Source organism: Lycium ferocissimum, chromosome 6 (assembly GCF_029784015.1).
Source record: "Lycium ferocissimum isolate CSIRO_LF1 chromosome 6, AGI_CSIRO_Lferr_CH_V1, whole genome shotgun sequence".
Lineage (NCBI taxonomy): Eukaryota > Viridiplantae > Streptophyta > Magnoliopsida > Solanales > Solanaceae > Lycium > Lycium ferocissimum.
Window position 1 is genome coordinate 33,926,788 of NC_081347.1, and position 20,123 is coordinate 33,946,910.

At 40.7% G+C, this 20,123-nt stretch overlaps 1 protein-coding gene across 1 annotated transcript; it reads right to left on the bottom strand.

Annotated features, from left to right (window-relative positions):
- Positions 1–937: 937 nt before the first annotated feature.
- LOC132061282 (uncharacterized) lies at positions 938–1,297 on the bottom strand. Its single transcript, XM_059454126.1, has one exon. The coding sequence runs from the start codon at positions 1,295–1,297 to the stop codon at positions 938–940; it is 360 nt and encodes a 119-aa protein (XP_059310109.1).
- Positions 1,298–20,123: the final 18,826 nt, after the last annotated feature.

Below are 20,123 nucleotides of genomic sequence, written 5' to 3' on the forward strand. Positions count from 1 at the left end.
TCTTTCTTCATACATGTGAACTAATTGTTGTCGGCCTATGATACCAACCAGTACATAGTGTTTGTACTGATGCTATCTTGTTGTACTCTTTTTTGAGTGCAGCAGTTTGCTACAAAGTTCCACTTCAAAGACCCTCGCGAGTGATCTTCCTGAGGCTTTTAGTAAGAGTTTTTGTAGAGCCATGTTCCCACACCGTAAAACTCTTCTTTATGATATCTGTCCATTGTTCCGAGACAGTATTTCAGGCTTTATTAATTGACATTTCCAGACTTATGTATAATTAGTGGCTCTTGTACTGTACTTAGACCAGATTTTGGGGCATTTGTAGTATTACTCCGCACTTAATAGCTATATATATATATATATATATATATATATATATATATATATATATATATATATATATATATATATATATATATATATATATTGAGATCGCTTTCTATATTTATGTTTCTTATTGCTACGCTTGAAATGAATGTTGAATAAGGGAAGGGTTCACCCACCAACGGGGTTAGCGTGGGTGCCCGCTCGACTCACTAGTTAGGTCGTGATAGGAACCAAACCAAACACCCTACCAAATTATAATCGACCTTCCGGAACTAATGGAACCGACAAAAATCCCAAAAAGATTCGTTAACCCAAAAGTCAACTATTGGTCAACTCTTTTTCACCTATTCAACTTAAAAGCTTTTAAATTCCTCAAATCCCATCAAGACTATCCCAACTACCTCGGAAACCATGCCACCCATCCCTGCGGGTTAAAATCACTCTAACGGAGCTAGGAGAAGTATCAATGGGGTAAATGGGTCAAAAGGGCTTAAACGACCAAACGGGTCGTTACGTTAAATACCAATTAAACAACCGTTCATCCTCGAATGGAAAAGAGAGATGGAGAGGGAAAGTACCTGAGTTGGTAAAAAGTTGAGGATATCTACTACGTATATTGGCCTCTCCTCCCATGTAGCCTCCTCAACTGGACAGTGCTCCATTTCACCTTCACTGAAGCTATCTCCTTTGATCTTAACTTCCGCACTTGTCTATCCAATATCACTACCGGCTCCTCTTCAAAGGACAGATTTCGATAGAACAATACCAAGTCCCACTGGATGATATAGGACCCATCTGAATGATACTTCTTCAACATAGAAACATGGAACACCGGGTGAATACCCGCTAAGCCTGGTGGCAAAGCCAACTCATACGTCACCTCACTAACACGTCGAAGAATCTCAAATTGGCCAATGAACCTCGGGCTTAACTTTCCCTTATTCCCAAATCTCATCACACCCTTCATGGGTGAAACCTTCAATAGAACCTGGTCACCAACCATGAACCCCAAATCCCGGACCTTTCGGTCCGCATACTCCTTTTGCCTACTCTGAGCCGCAAGAAGATTTTCCTGAATCAGCTTCACCTTGTCTAAGGAATCTCTCAACAAATCACTACCCCACGGTCTCACCATGAATGCATCGAACCAACCAATTGGAGAACGACATCTCCTACCATATAAAGCCTAAAATGGAGCCATATCGATACTCTAGTGATAACTGTTGTTGTATGCGAACTCTGCCAAAGGTAAGAACTGGTCCCAATGACCACCAAAGTCGATCACACAAGCCCACAACATATCCTCTAAAACCTGAATAGTCTTCTCGAAGTGACCATCGGTCTACTAGTGAAATGCGGTACTAAGGTCCAACTGAGTCCCTAATTCCTTCTACTTTTTAGATGATGTTATAAGAAGAATTCACTATAATTTAGCATCTAGATGTTGGTGTTGCTCAAATCCTAGGGAGGAGACAATACAACATTTATTTTCTAAGTCTTTTGCTCCTAACAGGACTTGGTCCTATTTGTCTTCTTTTGCAGGGATTAATCTTGAAGGCTTACAATAACAACCGATTATAGTGAAGTGGTGGCAACATCCTGTCCCTGATAGGTTGAAACCACTATTTCAAGCTATACCTACTGTGATTGTATGAGAATTAAGGAAAAGAAGAAATGCAATTAAGCATGGAGAAAAGAAAACACTGGCTAGGTGCATATACCAGGTGTTTGATACAATACAGAAGCTGGCCAGATTCGTAGAATTCAACAAATGCCACATAGATGGAATTTACAACTATTGGAAGGTTACAGGGCAAGAGTGAAGATTACAAAAGTCATATGGCATCCTCCACCAAGGGGTTGGATCTTGTGCAACAGTGATGGTGCATTAAAAGCCAACCCTGGAAGAGGAGCATATGGTTTCTGTGTCAAGAATGAGGAAGGCAGCCTAATTTTTGCTACAGCAGAGGAAATAGGGTGTGTAACTAACACAAAAGAAGAAGCAATGGCATTATTGGAAACAATGAGATGGTGCAATCAAAATCAGAGGGAAAAAATCATCTTTCAAACTGACTCTCATCTTTCAAACAGACTCCAAGGTAGTGCAAAAGATTTTAGTAGATGGATGGAAACTACCTTGGAGTATTACTGCATGGATAGAGGGAATTAAGGAGTTAGGAGAAGGAAAAAAATTTGCTTATACACATATATTGAGAGAAGGAAATAAATTAGCTGATTCTTTGGCTAATAAAGCTTGGGATACTGGTGCAGTTAACTATTATCAATTCTCAGACATGGAAGTGGAGCATCGAAGAATTTTAAATAGTGACAAATCACAAATTCCATATCTAAGAGATCAAGTACATAAATGACAAGCAGACACAGTAGATACATGGAGAAAATAATAACACTGAATGCTCCAGTAACAGATTGGAGCAGATACGATTTCAACACTTAGATTCAGGTATACATTAGAAGGATTTTGGCAATAAGAACAAAGATTAAGGGGAAAGAAGAATACCGTGGTCAACACAAGTCAGAAGAAACAGGTCCACATCAACAGCATTCGAGGTACAAATTGGGAACATGCAAGCTCAGAAGGGATTGATTAACTACAAAAAACAACAAGTCTGGAAAGCAGATAAAATTTTGAAGCAAAATAAGGAAGATGAAATGATGAGTACTTATCTGGAGTTTAAAAGAAGCAGAATCAGCAGCAAGTTCGACCACCGTTGGTGTAAATCAGCTGGAGATTAATAAAATGAGGTGTTTGACACCAAAATGGGCTCCGATAATCATTTTTACACTAGAGGCGGAGTATTCGAAGAGAGGGAAGTTCAGTGGAAGAGAGAGAACATCAATCGAGATTTTAGGGCAACAGATATATGGCAACATGTTTTGTTGCCTTTTTGATTTTTTAATATTTTTTTATTTCTTTTCTGTATTTGGGATAATGATGGACCCATTTTTTGGATCCATTTTTTGTTTTTTGCTTTCATAAATAAATAAAAGGCCATTTTTGGGCGTAATTGATTAAAAAAAAAAGTCCTCCAGCAATGGGAAGTGAACTGAGTGTCTCAATATGAAATGATGGAAATGGGCACCCCATGCAAATCTCACTGATGCAGATCCTAGCCAACTTCTCCGAGTTGCAGGTAGTCTGAACAGGAATGAAGTGCGCGGACTTAGTCAACCTATCCACAGTAACCCAAATGGTATCAGACTTGCCCAAAGTCTTCGGTAGACCAACCACGAAATCCATAGCTATCCTCACCCACTTCCACTCGGGAATGGGCATCCTCTGAGTCATACCACCCATTCACTAGTGCTCATACTTAACCTGCTGGCAATTCAAACACTGGGAAACGAAATCCACTATATCCCTCTTCATCCTACCCCACCAATAATGTTGTATCATTTCACAATGCATCTTTGTAGCACCAGGATGAATGGAGTATCTGGAACTGTGAGCCTCCTCCAAAATCAACTTAATCAAACCACCAACCCTAGTAACGCAAATACGCCCCTTAATCCTCAAAACACCCTCATCATCAAGAATAGCCTCATTGGCTTCCCTACTTAACACCTTATCTCGAACCTTACACAGTTTCTCATCTTCAAACTGTTGGGTGTTAATCTGCTCCAAAAGAGACAACCTCGCCTCAAAACAATCTAGAACCTTGCCAAGTTCTGAAATATCGAGTCTCACCATACTATTAGCCAAAGACTAACCTCCATAGCTAAGGGAAGCTCCCCAATGATCAAACGCGCAAAGCTACCCAAACTCACTGCCTTTCGGCTCATCATATCAGCAACCACATTAGACTTCCCCCGATGATAAAGAATGGTGACATAATAATCCTTAAGCAACTCCATCCACCTACGCTGCCTTTAATTTAGATCTCGCTAATTGAACACATGCTGATGACTACGATGGTATGTGAAGACCTCACAATAAACTCCATACAAGTAATGCCTCCAAAGCTTCAAAGCGAAGAATACCGCCAACTCCAAGTCATGAGTGGGGTAATTCTTTTCATGAACCTTCAACTGTCTCAAAACATACGCGATCACCTTTCCCTCTTGCATCAACACACAACCAAAGATAATTCGAGAAGAAAGAAGAGTAACCATCCTAAATGCCCTGTAGCCTCCTGTTTATAAATGTGGCGCTCAACACACCATAAACAAGACTCTACCAGACACGACTTTGCGCTGACAACCCCCTAGACGGACGTTCTCGATACCACTTCGTCACGACCAAATCGGAAGACGCTGATCGACACTCAAGACCCTACTCGGCTGAGTGTCGTACTATCACTACAGTCATAAGTCACAATCTTATGTGAACCTTTAAATTATGAAATTTGAACGTAAATTTGTTGAACTATGGCTAAGTTGTTACACCTCGTAGTTTTGTACGTTGAGATTCGTTAGGTGTTGGTTGTTTTAAGTATGGATACTAGAGTTACCTTCAAGGATATATGAGATTATATGCGCCTATTTTATGGTTATGAGGGTTTAAGTTCATATAATAAGCTATGGAAGGATTGGAAGACAAGTGAATTAAGAAAATTAAGTTTTTTGGAATTTTGGAGAAAAGATGGGGGACAATTTTGGGTTGACTTCAGGGAGGTATATCTCCTGGTATATCAAGAGTTTTGAGGTGTTTCAAGAGCCTAAAATGAAGTTAGTCGAGTCTAGTTTCGAACGCAACAAACCGTTCGTCAATACGACATCGGAGTAGGGAGTTATGGGCTTTTAAAACAGACTGCCAGAAGCCTGCAAACCCACACAGAAATTCTAGAAATCATTTAAGAGCCCACCAATTTCAGCCTATTAGCCCCAAACCGAATTGGACTACTATATATACCCCTTAAGTCATCTAAATCATTTAAATTTTCACCATTTTTCATCTCCACACCTCTCTAGAACTTCCCACAACATTCATCCAATATCCAAAACCTCCCCAAACCTTCCCAAATCCTCTAGAACCTTCCTCCAACTTCCACAACATACATGAATATTCCTAAAAGTCTATATGACAATTTTGGTCATTTTTAGCATAGCCCCAAGTCCTAGGAAGTCTTAGAAACTTCTCCAAACATATTCCAACATATTTTCAAGCCTAAACCAATGATCAAAGTGAAGATTAAAGTGATTAAGGGTTTCCAAGTGAGGTCTGTACTTGTCTTCTCTTCTTGAAGATGTTTGGGTGAGTATTTTTAAGGTGGAAAAATCATGGAGTTAAAGTGTTCACGAATCTTGAGGTAAGATTTCATACTAGTTTCATGTTTATGAGTATGTTTGGTAATTATGTTAAGATTTGAGGAGAAGAAAGTTGGAGGAAAAGTTCAAAATATGCATTTGATGATATTTTGAGTTGTGAATTTACTTGAGTTATAATTATTAGTATGTTTTGAGCATAATCTTGTTATGAGGGATAATAATGATGTTAAGGAATTGTCGTATACGAGTGTATAAGGGGTTGTATGAAGTTTGTCATGACCCAGCTAGAGGGCCTTGACGGGTACCCGGAACTAGCATACCGAGCACCACCTGGCAGACTTACCATCAAACTCAACCCGAACATATGCCATTCTCAACACAAGCTTATTAAGAAATGATCTTCGAATATCTCTCAAAACATATATGTACATAAGCAACGAGGCTACAAAATGATAAATAGAGAATATACACTAAGAGATCACATAATATCTACAACCCACACATATGTATCTACGAGCCCTTAACCGGAGTACGAAAATCATAAGGACGGTACAGGACCTTGCCATGCCCCAAATATGTACACAAAAGAATATACAAATAAACTGCAACTCCGAAGTAGTGGAGTGCTCCTATATATCTGCTGATGTGCTCCTAAGTGTCAGTGTCGTCTCCCGGTCTACCTGCGGGCATGAACGTAGAGTCCATAAAAGAAAGGAGATCAGTACGAACAATGTACTGATTATGTAAGGCATGTATAACAACATAATAAAGAAATAAGAGAGCATAAGATGAAGAGATAACCTCTAACTGATCGCCTCTTAAGGCGGAGTCATGCATGCTAACTTTTATATTTAAAACATCATCATATCATATATACATATATAAGCTGCCCGACCATATAGGTACGGTGTGATCATCATTAGCCCACGTCCGAGGTAACCATCTCATGCCGCCCACTAGTGGTGTCTGCCCGGCCAACTAGGCACGGTGTTATCCATAAGCCGCCCACTTACGCCTAGCATAGTGGTGTCTGCCTGCCCAACTAGGCACGGTGTAATCTTACATATATATATAACATAAAGCATGCATGAGAGCCCAAGTGAAAGCTACAACTCCATCGGAGTGACGTAAGGTCAGTAACCTCCGATTATGTTATGGAACAATCATCATCACTATGTCTCACCTTGAAGGAACTAGTATCATGAGGTGAGATGACCAACAATGAATAACATCAAATAAATTATGAAACACGGTCATTAAGCTCATAATAGCATCAACTCATAAGCTTTGGAATCTCTAGAAATAGAATCATCATCATCATCATTATCATAGAACACATCTTATCTTTTCCTCATAAGAAGCTCTTAAGAATCATTAACTTTCAACTTTTGGGATGTAAGAAGGTCATGGAGATGTAGGGTGGAAATCATAATATAGGAATCATGCCTTTGAAAGAAAGGGACTAGCCTTAACATACCTATACATCTTCTTAACTACTAAACGTTCTCCTTCCAAGCTCACAACTCTACATCCAAGAGAATTCGTACTAAATTAGATCATTTAAAGCACACTTAAGTCTAAATTAAAGCGACTAAGAGCTAACGAAAATTAGGCAACATTTCCTTTGTTTTGACAACTTTCTCCATATAATAAACAACTCCCAAACATCAATAGCAACACCCATAATACCATAATCAATAGACTTTTTCAAGTTAAACATTGTTCAATCCTCAAAACTCCTTTTCAAAGTCAATCATAACCATAGCTACAACATAATACCATATTCATTCTCACATAATACTTCCTCAACGTCATTAGTATCATCCACAACAAAATTATACTCATGGCATACCAAGAACTATGACTCAAGTCAAGTTACTATTCAAGAATATCATTAAATCCATGTTTGAGCTTCATATTCTTCTTCCTTCCTTCATTCAAGTTATTCAACAACCAAATACTCTTAATAACATGAAATAGATGTAAAACTCACCTTTGATCATTTAAGGATGAACTTTGGATGGATATACTTCACTTGAGAGAAACCCCAGCTTCAATACCAAAGGGAATCTTGACTTCTACAAACCCTAGTGAGCCTCTTTGCACTTGATTCTCTTGGCTCTTGGTATTTAATCCTTGATTTCTCTTGGATTTGTGTTGATATGGTGTGTGGAATATTCTAGAGCTCTTAAGAGTTGTGGAGAAGATGGGAAATGAGAAATAAGAACTTGGGTCATCTATTTGTATAAAAAAAATGAGGCTGCCCGATGTGATTATACGGACACTTATACGGTCCGAATAAGTGACCGTATAATACCACCAGTGACGACCCTTCAGGATGAAAGGTTATACCGACCCTTATACGGACTGTATAAAGTTATACGGACCGTATAAGTGGTCGTATAACTCACTTTTTCCAAAATTATTTTCGTTGATTCGTTTGATCTCAAATCCTTATGGAATCTTCTTAGCACTTGTTTAACACTTCATTAACCATCTAAGGAGCCCTATAACTCCTTCCCAAGACATTACTAAATAATCGTTAACTCGATAATTGCAAAAACCTTCCCAAACACGACTTATACTTTACTTCCTTCGACGAACTTAGTTTCACCGATTCATATAACTTTAAAATCTTGTCGTATACACTTTAAAGCTACCAAATACCCTCCTTAAGGTCATATGGACTTCATGTTCACCTTAAGCTTGTGTTAGTCTATTCACAGCACAACGATATGAAATGTCCGAGGTGTAACATTCTCTCCCCCCCACCCAAGAGCATTCGTCCTCAAATGTTAGGTTTTTGGAGATTCTACAAAAATTTCGCTAGAGTTTCCCTTGTAATATGGCACTACCATCCTGTCACAGCAACCCAAAATAACATCGCCTCACAGGACTACAATACAACAGCAAGAAACATGGCCACACACGACCCAAAAGCATCAAAAGAAAGCATTACATACCTGAGGACAATGGCGTCTCATCTTGAACCTCTTCTGGGGGTGGAAATAAATGCGGATACCTAGACTTCATATCTTCTTCTGCTTCCCAAGTCATCTCTTCTCTATTATTGTTTCTCCACAGAACCTTAACTGAAGCTACGTCTTTAGTTTTGAGTTTCCGCACTTGCCTATCTAGTATGGCAATGGGTACTTCTTCATAAGCCAACTTCTCGGTAACTTGAACATCATCTATAGGCACGATTCTGGAAGGATCTCCAACACACTTACGGAGCATCGACACATGAAAAACTGGATGAACTGATTCAAGCTCTGGAGGTAGATCTAGTTCATAAGCCACTTGGCCTACCTTGCGCACAATCTTGTAAGGTCCAATATACCGGGGTCTAAGCTTACCCTTCTTTCCAAATCTCATTACACCTTTCATCGGTGACACTTTCAGAAATACCCAATCATTAACTTGGAATTCCAAGTCTCGTCGACGATTGTCCGCATAAGATTTCTGATGACTCTGGGCTGTCAACAACCGGTCTCGAATAAGCTTGATCTTTTCCACTACTTGCTGAATCAATTCTGGACCTATTAGTTGTGTCTCTCCTACTTCAAACCACCCAATTGGCGATCTACACTTCCTTCCATAGAGCTTCATACGGGGCCATCTGGATACTGGAATGATAGCTGTTGTTATATGCAAATTCAATAAGTGGCAAATGATCATCCCAATTACCTCCGAAGTCTAATACACATGCCCGCAACATATCTTCCAAGGTCTGAATAGTGCGTTCAGCTTGTCCATCAGTTTGTGGATGAAATGCGGTACTAAGTCTCACTTGAGTACCCAAACCTTCTTGAAAGGACTTCCAGAATTTGGCTGTAAATTGTGCTCCTCTATCAGTAATGATGGACACGGGGACACCATGAATTCGCACTATCTCTTTACAACTTTGCATAATCTTCTGCTGAGTATGTAGTTCTAACCAGTAGGAAATGAGCTGCCTTTGTGAGTCTATCAACAATTACCCATATGGAGTCATACTTACGCCGAGAATGAGGCAAGCCTACAATAAAATCCATGTTGAGCACTTCCTATTTCCAAGTTGGAATTTTCATAGCCTGCAACAACCCTCCCGGGTTTTGATGCTCGATTTTCACTTGTTGGCAATTTGGACACTAAGCTACAAATTCTGCTATATATTTTTTCATTCCGTCCCACCAATACATTAATTTGAGATCATGGTACATCTTTGTCGCTCCTAGATGAACAGAATAACGGGAGTAATGGGCTTCTTCCAGAAACTGGTGGCGTAATCCTGCAACATCCGGAACACATAGCTGCTTTCGATACCGAGACCCCATCTGCAGAAATCTCAAATGGTGACTTCTCCTTCTGGGGAAGTGTATCTCTATAATGACTCAACTTGGAATCTTCATATTGGCGCTTTTTCACTTCCATGTCTAGGGATGAAACAGCTGGATTATGAACAGTAACTCCTGCATTGCCCGAGTCCATTAAGCGGACTCCTAGGCTAGCTAGCTGGTGGAGCTCACGAACTAATTCTTTCTTCTCCGGCTGAACGTCACATAGACTGCCCATGGATTTACGGCTGAGAGCATCGGCCACCACATTTTTCTTTCCGAGATGATATAAAATACTCACATCATAGTCTTTCAGTAGCTCTAACCATTGCCTCTCGTCGTAGATTCAACTCCTTCGCTTGAAAATATCGGAGACTCTTGTGATCTGTATAAATATCAATATGAACACCATACAAATAATGTCTCCACATCTTTAGTGCATGAATAACCGCAGCTAATTCAAGATCATGGGTCGGATAATTCTTCTCATGTTTTCGCAACTGCCTGGAAGCATAGGCAATAACCTTACCGTGCTGCATCAACACACAGCCCAACCCAACACCGGAGGCATCACAATAAACAACATAGCCTTCTGATCCTTCTGGAAGTGTCAGGACTGGGGCTGAAGTCAATCTATCTTTCAATTCCTGGAAACTGCGTTCACAAGCATCGGTCCACTGAAATTTTGCTGATTTCTGAGTTAGCTTCGTCAATGGTGCAGAAATAGAAGAAAATCCTTCTACAAATCTTCTGTAATAGCCTACTAATCCTAGAAAGCTACGGACCTCCGTAGGTGTTGTAGGCCTTGGCCAAGTCTTCACAACCTCAATCTTCTGAGTATCTACTTGAATACTATCGACTGAGATGATATGACCCATAAAAGTTACAGAATTCGCATTTCGAAAACTTGGCATACAATTCCCGAGTTCAAAGAATTCGAAGGACAGTACGTAGATGATCTGCATGTTCTGCTTCTGATCGAGAATATGCCAAAATGTCATCGATGAACACGATCACAAATATATCTAGGAAAGGACTGAACACATTATTTATCAAATTGATGAACACTGCTGGGGCGTTAGTCAATCCAAACGACATTACCCGAAATTCATAATGACCATATCTAGTTCTGAAAGCCATTTTTGGAATATCTTCTTCTCTAACTCTCACCTGGTGATATCCTGATCTCAGATCTATCTTTGAAAACCACTTAGCACCCTGCAATTGATCAAACAAATCGTCGATTCTCGGAAGCGGATATTTATTCTTTATTGTCACCTTATTCAATTGCCTATAGTCAATGCACATTCATAAAGAACCATATTTCTTTCTTACGAACAGGATGGGTGGTCCCCATGGCGATGAACTGGGTCTAATAAATCCCTTCTCGAGCAAATCTTTCAGTTGCGCCTTTAGCTCTTTCAATTCTGCAGGAGCCATTCTGTAAGGAGGAATAGATATGGGTTCGGTGTTCGGCAACACATCAATAGTAAAATCAATCTCCCGTTCCGGTGGAAGACCTGGAAGTTCATCTGGAAATACATCCGAAAACTCATTTACTACCGGGACGGATTGAAGAGTCGGTGGCTTTGCTTCGGTGTCATGAACCCGGACCAAATGATAAATATAGCCTTTTGCAATCATCTTCCTCGCTTTGAGATAGGAAATAAACCTACCTCTTGGAGACGCTGTGTTACCTTTCCATTCAAGCACTGGTTCTCCTGGGAATTGGAATCAAACCATTTTTGTTCTACAATCCACATTAGCATAACAAGAAGCCAACCAATCCATGCCCATAATAACATCAAAATCTAACATTTCCAGCTCAATCAAATCAGCTATAGTCTGACGATCACATACCACAATCACACAATTTTATATACTTGTCTAGCTATTATCGGGTCACCAACAGGAGTAGACACCTCAAAAGGTTTGATTGGCTCGGGTTTCACCCCAATACGATCGGCAATATAAGGAGTGATATACGACAAGGTAGAACCCGGATCAATCAATGCATAAACATCATAGGAGAATACGGATAATATACCTGTGACAACGTCAGGGGAGGACTCAAGATCCTGTCATCCGGCTAATGCATATATATGGGGCTGAGGGCCACTCGAACTAGATGCCCTCTCCGCCCTACCACGGCCTCGCTGAAGTCCGGGGAGTCGCCCTACAGGCGCACGAACGAAAAGAACCAGCTACCGATCCCGTGGGCCGGGTCCCCACCTCGCCACTCATCGAGGGACAATCACGCATCATATGGGGCCCACCGACCACGGCATAACAAGCATCTGAGCCTCGGTGACACTGACCCGTATGTAATCTACCACACTGGCTGCATCATGGTACCGGTGGTCTCCTCTGACTAGGATCACCTCCAAACTGGAAACCCGAAACTCTCGAGCTCTGACCCGATCCAGAATAAATGGGGCGGTCAAATATCCTACCCGCAAATCGAGGAGGTGCACTAGCCGCGGATTGGCCCGAATACCTAGAATACTGTTGCCTCTGGCCCCCTCTATACTCACTACTAGCACCGGCATATCTGGCCCTTTTACTATGCCCTCTATCAATATCACGCTCAACCTTTGTGCGGCGGCTGCTGCTCTTCCAAATTCTGAGCATGAGCTTGAATACGGGAGATATCCATCCCTTCCTGGAGTGAAGCTGTCAAGTAGTCTTTAATCAAATGTGGCCCCAAGCCACTCACAAATCGATGCACCCGGTCTCCCATATCGGCTACCATGGCCGGAGCATACCTAGCCAATGAATTGAAGCGGAGACTATACTCCCGAGCACTCATATTTCCTTGCTTTAGATTTAAGAACCTGTCAGCTCGGGCCCGACGGACCTCAGGTGGCAAATAATGGCGGATGAAAGCATCTACGAACTCCTGCCATACCGGGGGAGGCACATTTTCCCCTCTCGAAGAAATCCAGTTATTATACCAAAGGACGGCTACATCCCGCAATCTATAGGATGCTAACTCCACTGACTCAGTATCAGACGCATGTATTATTCTCAGCGTCCTCAACATCTCATCTATAAAACCCTGCGGGTCTTCATCCGGCTTTGACCCAAAAAATTCTGGAGGATTCAAACTCATAAAATCACGGGCCCTTGCACTAACTGCTCTATCGCCTGGACCCGCACTCTGCCACTGAGCCTGAGCAGCAACTAGCTGGGTCAATAATTGAATAGCCTCGGTCATTTGCTGGCCCGAAGCACCCGGTGGAGGGACTGGAGGCACTGGAGCTGGAGTGGAGACCCCTTCATGCTCCTCTAAGATAGGCGGAGTGTGAGAAGTATGAGATGGAGCCTCATTATGGGACTCACCCTCTTCTATATTTACCGATGGCCCCCGTTCAGTTCACCTTCCTGTTGCAGACTTGCCCTTCTGGATAGCTGTTGCTTTCCTCTTCATTGGAATCGTTGAAATCATAATGCACAATTAGGGAAAAGAGAAATCTTATATTATAGCTCTATCGCACGATCTATGAAGAAGAAAGATGATCATTATTCCTAAATGCCCCGCAGCCTCTTATTTATAAGTGTGGCGCGCTTCACACCCATAAACAAGACTCTACTGGACACGGCTCGTAGACACACCCTAGGATGGAACTGCTCTGATACCACTTTTGTCACGACCCAACTAGAGGGCCATGACGGGTACCCGGAGCTAGCATACCGAGCACCACCTGTCAGACTTATCATCAAACTCAACCTGAACATACACCATTCTCAACACAAGCTTATCATGAAATGATCTTCGAATATCTCTCAAAACATATATGTACATAAGCCCACGAGGCTACAAAATGATAAACAAAGAATATACACTAAGAGATCACATAACATCTACTACCCACACATATGTATCTACGAGCCTCTAACTGGAGTACGAAAATCATAAGGACGGGACAGGACCCCGCCATGCCCCAAATATGTACACAAAAGAATATACCAATAAACTGCAACTCCGAAGTAGTGGAGTGCTCCTATATATTTGCTGATGAGCTCCCAAGTGTCTGTGCCATCTCTCGGTCTACCTGCGGGCATGAACGTAGCGTCCATAAAAGAAAGGAGATCAGTACGAATAATGTACTGAGTATGTAAGGCACGTATAATAATATAATAAAGAAATAAGAGAGCATAAGATAAAGAGATAACCTCTAACTGATCGCCTCTTAAGGCGGAGTCATGCAAGCTAACTTTTATATTTAAAACATCATCATACCATATATATACATATATACTGCCCGTATATAGGCCCGATCATATAGGCACGGTGCCCGATCATCGGGCCTCCCGCGTCCGAGGTAACCATCTTATGCCGCCCACTAGTGGTGTCCGCCGGCCAACTAGGCACGGTGTTATCCATAAGCCGCCCACTACGCCCATCGTAGTGGTGTCGCCCGAGCAACTAGGCACGGTGTAATCTTACATATATATATAACATAAAGCATGCATGAGAGCCCAAGTGAAAGCTATAACTCTATCGGAGTGACGTAAGGTCGGTAACCTCCGATTATATTATGGAACAATCATCATCGCTATGTCTCACCTTGAAGGAACTAGTATCATGAGGTGAGATGACCAACAATGAATAACATCAAGGAAATTATGAAATAAGATCATTAAGCTCATAATAGCATCAATTCATAAGCTTTGGAATCTCTAGAAATAGAATCATCATCATCATCATCATTATCATAGAACACATCTTATCTCTTCCTCATAAGAAGCTCTTAAGAATCTTTAACTTTCAACTTTTGGGATGTAAGAAGGTCATGGAAATATAGAGAGGAAATCATAATATAGGAATCATGCCTTTGAAAGAAAGGGACTAGCCTTAACATACCTTTACGTCTTCTTAACGACTAAACGTTCTCCTTCCAAGCTCACAACTCTACATTCAAGAGAATTCGTACTAAATTAGATCATTTAAAACATGCTTAAGTCTAAACTAAAGCGACTAAGAGCTAACGAAAATTGGGCAACATTTCCTTTGTTTCAACAACTTTCTCCATATAATAAACAACTCCCAAACATCAATAGAAACACCCATAATACCACAATCAATAGACTCTTTCAAGTTAAACATTGTTCAATCCTCAAAACTCCTTTTCAAAGTCAATCATAACCATAGCTACAACATAATACCATATTCGTTCTCACATAATACTTCCTCAAAGTCATTAGCATCATCCAAAACAAAATTATACTCATGGCATACCAAGAACTATGACTCAAGTCAAGTTACTATTCAAGAATATCATTAAATCCATGTTTGAGCTTCATATTCTTCTTCCTTCCTTCATTCAAGTTATTCAACAACCAAATACTCTTAATAACATGAAATAGATGTAAAACTCACCTTTGATCATGTAAGGATGAACTTTGGATGGATATACTTCACTTGAGAGAAACCCAAATTCAATACCAAAGGGAATCTTGACTTCTACAAACCCTAGTGAGCCTTCGTTCACTTGATTCTCTTGGCTCTTGGTATTTAATCCTTGATTTCTCTTGGATTTGTGTTGATATGGTGTGTGGAATATTCTAGAGCTCTCAAGAGTTGTAGAGAAGATGGGAAATGAGAAATAAGAACATGGGTCATATATATATATAAAGAAAAAATCTGGAAAAAGTGACCGATGTGATTATACGGACACTTATACGGTCCAAATAAGTGACCGTATAATACCACCAGTGATGAACCTTCACTGTAACTGTTATACGGACCCTTATACGGAGCGTATAAAGTTATACAGACCGTATAAGTGGTCGTATAACTCACCTTTTCCAAAACTATTTTCGTCGATTCGTTTGATCTCAAATCCTTATGGAATCTTCTTGGCACTTGTTTAACACTTCATTAACCATCTAAGGAGCCCTATAACTCCTTCTCGAGAGATTACTAAATAATCATTCACTCAATAATTGCAAAAACCTCCCCAAACACGGCTTATACTTTACTTTCTTCGACAAACTTAGTTTCACCAATTCATTTAACTTTAAAATCTTATCGTATACACTTTAAAGCTACCAAGTACTCTCTTTATTGTCATAAGGACTTCATGTTCACCTTAAACTTGTGTTAGTCTATTCACAGCACAACGATATGAAATGTCCGAGGTGTAACATTCTCTCCCCCCCCCCCAAGAACATTTGTCCTCAAATGTTAGGTTCTCGGGGATTCTACAAAAAATTCGCCAGAGTTTCCCTTGTACTATAGCACTACCATCCTGTCACAGCAACCCAAAATAACATCGCCTCACAGGGCTACAATACAACAGCAAGAAACACGGCCACACACGACCCAAAAGCATTAAAAAAACATTACATACCTGAGGACAATGGCGTCTCATCTTGAACCTCTTCTGGAGGTGGAAATAAATGTGGATATCTAGACTTCATAGCTTCTTCTGCTTTCCAAGTCATCTCTTCTCTACTGTTGTTTCTCCACAGAACCTTAACTGGAGCTACGTCTTTAGTTCTGAGTTTTCGCACTTGCCTATCTAGTATGGCAATGTGTACTTCTTCATAAACCAACTTCTCGGTAACTTGAACATCATCTACAGGCACGATTCTGGAAGGATCTCCAACACACTTACAGAGCATCGACACATGAAAAACTGGATGAACTGATTCATGCTCTGGAGGTAGATCTAGTTCGTAAGCCACTTCTCCTACCTTGCGCACAATCTTGTAAGGTCCAATATACCGGGGGCTAAGATTACCCTTCTTTCCAAATCTCATTACACCGTTCATCGGCGACAGTTTCAGGAATACCCAATCATTAACTTGGAATTCCAAGTCTCATCGACGATTGTCCGCATAAGATTTCTGACGACTCTGGGATGTCAACAACCGATCTCGAATAAGCTTGATCTTTTCTACCGCTTGTTGAATCAATTCTGGACCTATTAGTTGTGTCTCTCCTACTTCAAACCACCCAATTGGCAATCTACACTTCCTTCCATATAGAGCTTCGTACGGGGCCATTTGGATACTGGAATGATAGCTGTGTTTATATGCAAATCCAATAACTATTATATGGACCCTTATACAGACCGTATAAAGTTATACGGACCGTATAAATGGTCGTATAACTCACCTTTTCAAAAACTATTTTCGTCGATTCGTTTGATCTCAAATCCTTATGGAATATTCTTGGCACTTGTTTAACACTTCATTAACCATCTAACGAGCCCTATAACTCCTTCCCAAGACATTATTAAATAATCGTTAACTCAATATTTGAAAAAACCTCCCCAAACACGACTTATACTTTACTTCCTTCGACAAACTTAGTTTCACCGATTCATATAACTTTAAAATCTTGTTGTATACACTTTAAAGCTACCAAGTACTCTCCTTATATTCATAAGGACTTAATGTTCACCTTAAACTTGCGTTAGTCTATTCACAGCACAATGACATGAAATGTCCGAGGTGTAACAAAGTTGTTGTTATCGATTGGTTATGAAAAGAAGTTTTGGAATGGAATGGAGTATATTGGTATTGATAATGATGTTATTGATTTTAGTGTTGTTATTGTTGTTGTTGGTTGTTGGTATTATGATTTCGGGCTAGGGATATAAACAGGAGAGATACTGCCCGAATTTCGGCAGATTCTAAAAGGATTTAAATTGAAGGCTTAAGACAGGCGTATGACGATGAGCCTATCAATAGTATGAATGGTTTTATATGTACATTTCAAGACAGGAGGTAGGTTGGAAATTCGAGAAGCGAGCTTCCAGGTATGTTAAGGCTATCCTTTCTTTTATTTTGGCGTGATCCTATGATATGAACGAACAAACGAGTAAGCGAGCTTCCATATTATTCTGATCTTAGAAGCACTAGGAGTACTTAAGTCTTTGATGTTCCTGTAGCCCTTTTATGATTGTTCCTTGACTTCTTAAGTCCCGAAAGGGCATCCATAGGTCGTATGTTTCCATAATGGTGTCTAAATCCCGAAGGGGACATTCATGAGGTTTCTTTATTCATATGCATTTCATATTTGATTTTTAAGTCTCGAAGAAGACAAATGAAAAAGGGGAAGAAGTTCCTACTTTGAACTAAAAGTTGCTCCGAAGGGAGTCTTTTGATGTTTTACAAAAACTATCATGTATCATGATTTTATGGGGAAGGGGAAAGGGCTATGGAGTTATATACGCAAACCACCTGATCAGCTGGTGTATGATAATTGAGATACCAGAAGGGGTTGCCCGATGAGGCCATTATGATATGATGCCTGACGGGGCGAAGCTCGAAGGAACGAATGGGTAAAGGTGCATATACATATATACATGTTTTCAAAATTACATTATGCATATTCATGGTCCTTAATGACAGTCACACGTACAGATTGACTCTTACATTCTTCTTATCCTTTGAATCTTAATATGTTGTTTCATTTCTGCCTTACATACTCGGTACATTATTAAATACCGACATCCCCTGCACAGGGCGGCGCATGTTTTCATGCCACATGGTGTAGACGCTGAGTAGAGGACACTTGCCATAGGATGTTCCCAGGCTATCAGCTAGTTTGGTGAACTCCATTTCTATTCGGAGTATTGCTGAGTCTCAGTACATATGTATATATATGTGTCATATGAATTGTGGGTACGTCGGGGCCCTTTCCCGACCTATGTTATGGTATCTTGGTTCATGTTATGGACTTTGCAGACAGTGTCCTCTGGATAGTGCGTCGGGATGTCGACAGTTGTGTAAGGCGGCCACATAGGTCGACGTGTTCATATGCATTGTTTTAAAGATTTTATTGTGACTAAAGGTTTTCTTTGACTAAACGATAAGGTAGAAGTCCCTGACATAATGAAAGACTTCTTTTAAAAAGTTTTCATGTTTTACTTGACGGAAGCATCATTTCGTAATTTAAAGGTTCACGAAAAGGTGTGACTCATGAATAGAATGGTAGTATGGCACTCAACCGAGTAGGGTCTTAGGTGTCAGTCACGGCCCTCCGGTTTGGGTCGTGACAAGCATAGCGGGCCAAAGAGTGAAATATAGACTCATACTCGGCTACTGACATCCCTCTCTACTCCAAGTCATTGAACTCATCTCTCCTCCTGTCCCTCAGAGTCCGGGAGACGTACTTCTCTTGAAAGACTTGATCGAACTGGGTCCAAGTCAACGAAGGCGATCCAGCTGGTCAGCACTTAATATAGGACCTCCACCATAACTTTGTGTCCCCATGCAATTGGAAGGAAACATAATCGACCCTCAACCGCTCCCAACTTGTGCAACCTCTCATGACTATCCACAATAAACTCATATGCATCCTCTCCGGGGGTACCATAAAACTCTTGCGGCTTCATCTTAGTAAACCTCTCAAATAGATCCTGCTCCTCATGGGTCATAGTCGGGCCAGCAACGGGCCTAGGAGCTAAGGCAAGTGGTGGAACCTCATCAATGCAGGGAGCCACAACAACAGCGGGCAACACCCCGGGAGTACAGAACTGAACTGGAGTCTGACCTCCAAATCTGGTCTGGGAACTATCTGGAGTAGCTGGGAGGGTGCCTGACTGATGCATACCCTCAAAAAGGCTCAAGATGCGAACCATAGTATCCTGGAGTATTGGAGTCGCAATGATAACATGTGGCTGAGCCTGGCCCGGTCTTTCGCTCCTCCTCCATAAACTCACCCTCGTGCTCTACCTCGAGCTCAGAAGACGCTGATCAGGCACGGGCCTGACCAACTGATACGCTCAAATTACACCTTTTATTAGCGTAAAGCGGACGATGTCAAATATAGTAACCCAACAAGGTTGGGGTCGAATCCCACAGGGAATATGGTGTGAAAAGGTTACTAAAGTCGTAGAATGCTTAATTTAGGTCTAATGTCTCTATCCGATGATTTTGGGAAAAGTTGGTTGTTTATGACTAATGGCTAACTAATTGCTTTGGATTGTAATTTATGGTAAAAGAAACCAAGGTTGTGTTCCCTTTAGATAAAGTGTATGATCATGGGCATTGATCTTGATATACTTCTAATGGATCGTTATATGAATCCACTTAACCTCTATATGAATCTCTATTATTTCCCAATAAATAAATATTATATCTTTCTATGATTTTCTCAAATATAAGAAAGTGAATATTGAAGAATGGTTAATTATGCCAAGTAAATTCTTCTTATTCCTAAGTGAATTTATTAAACAAAGTTTAAAGCTTTGAGTTCTTGTTATTTATTCTTACCAAACCCTAATTATT

Coding starts and splice junctions, on each gene's coding strand:
- LOC132061282 (XM_059454126.1), bottom strand. CDS start 1,297: ATGAAGGGTGTGATGAGATTTGGGAATAAGGGAAAGTTAAGCCCGAGG.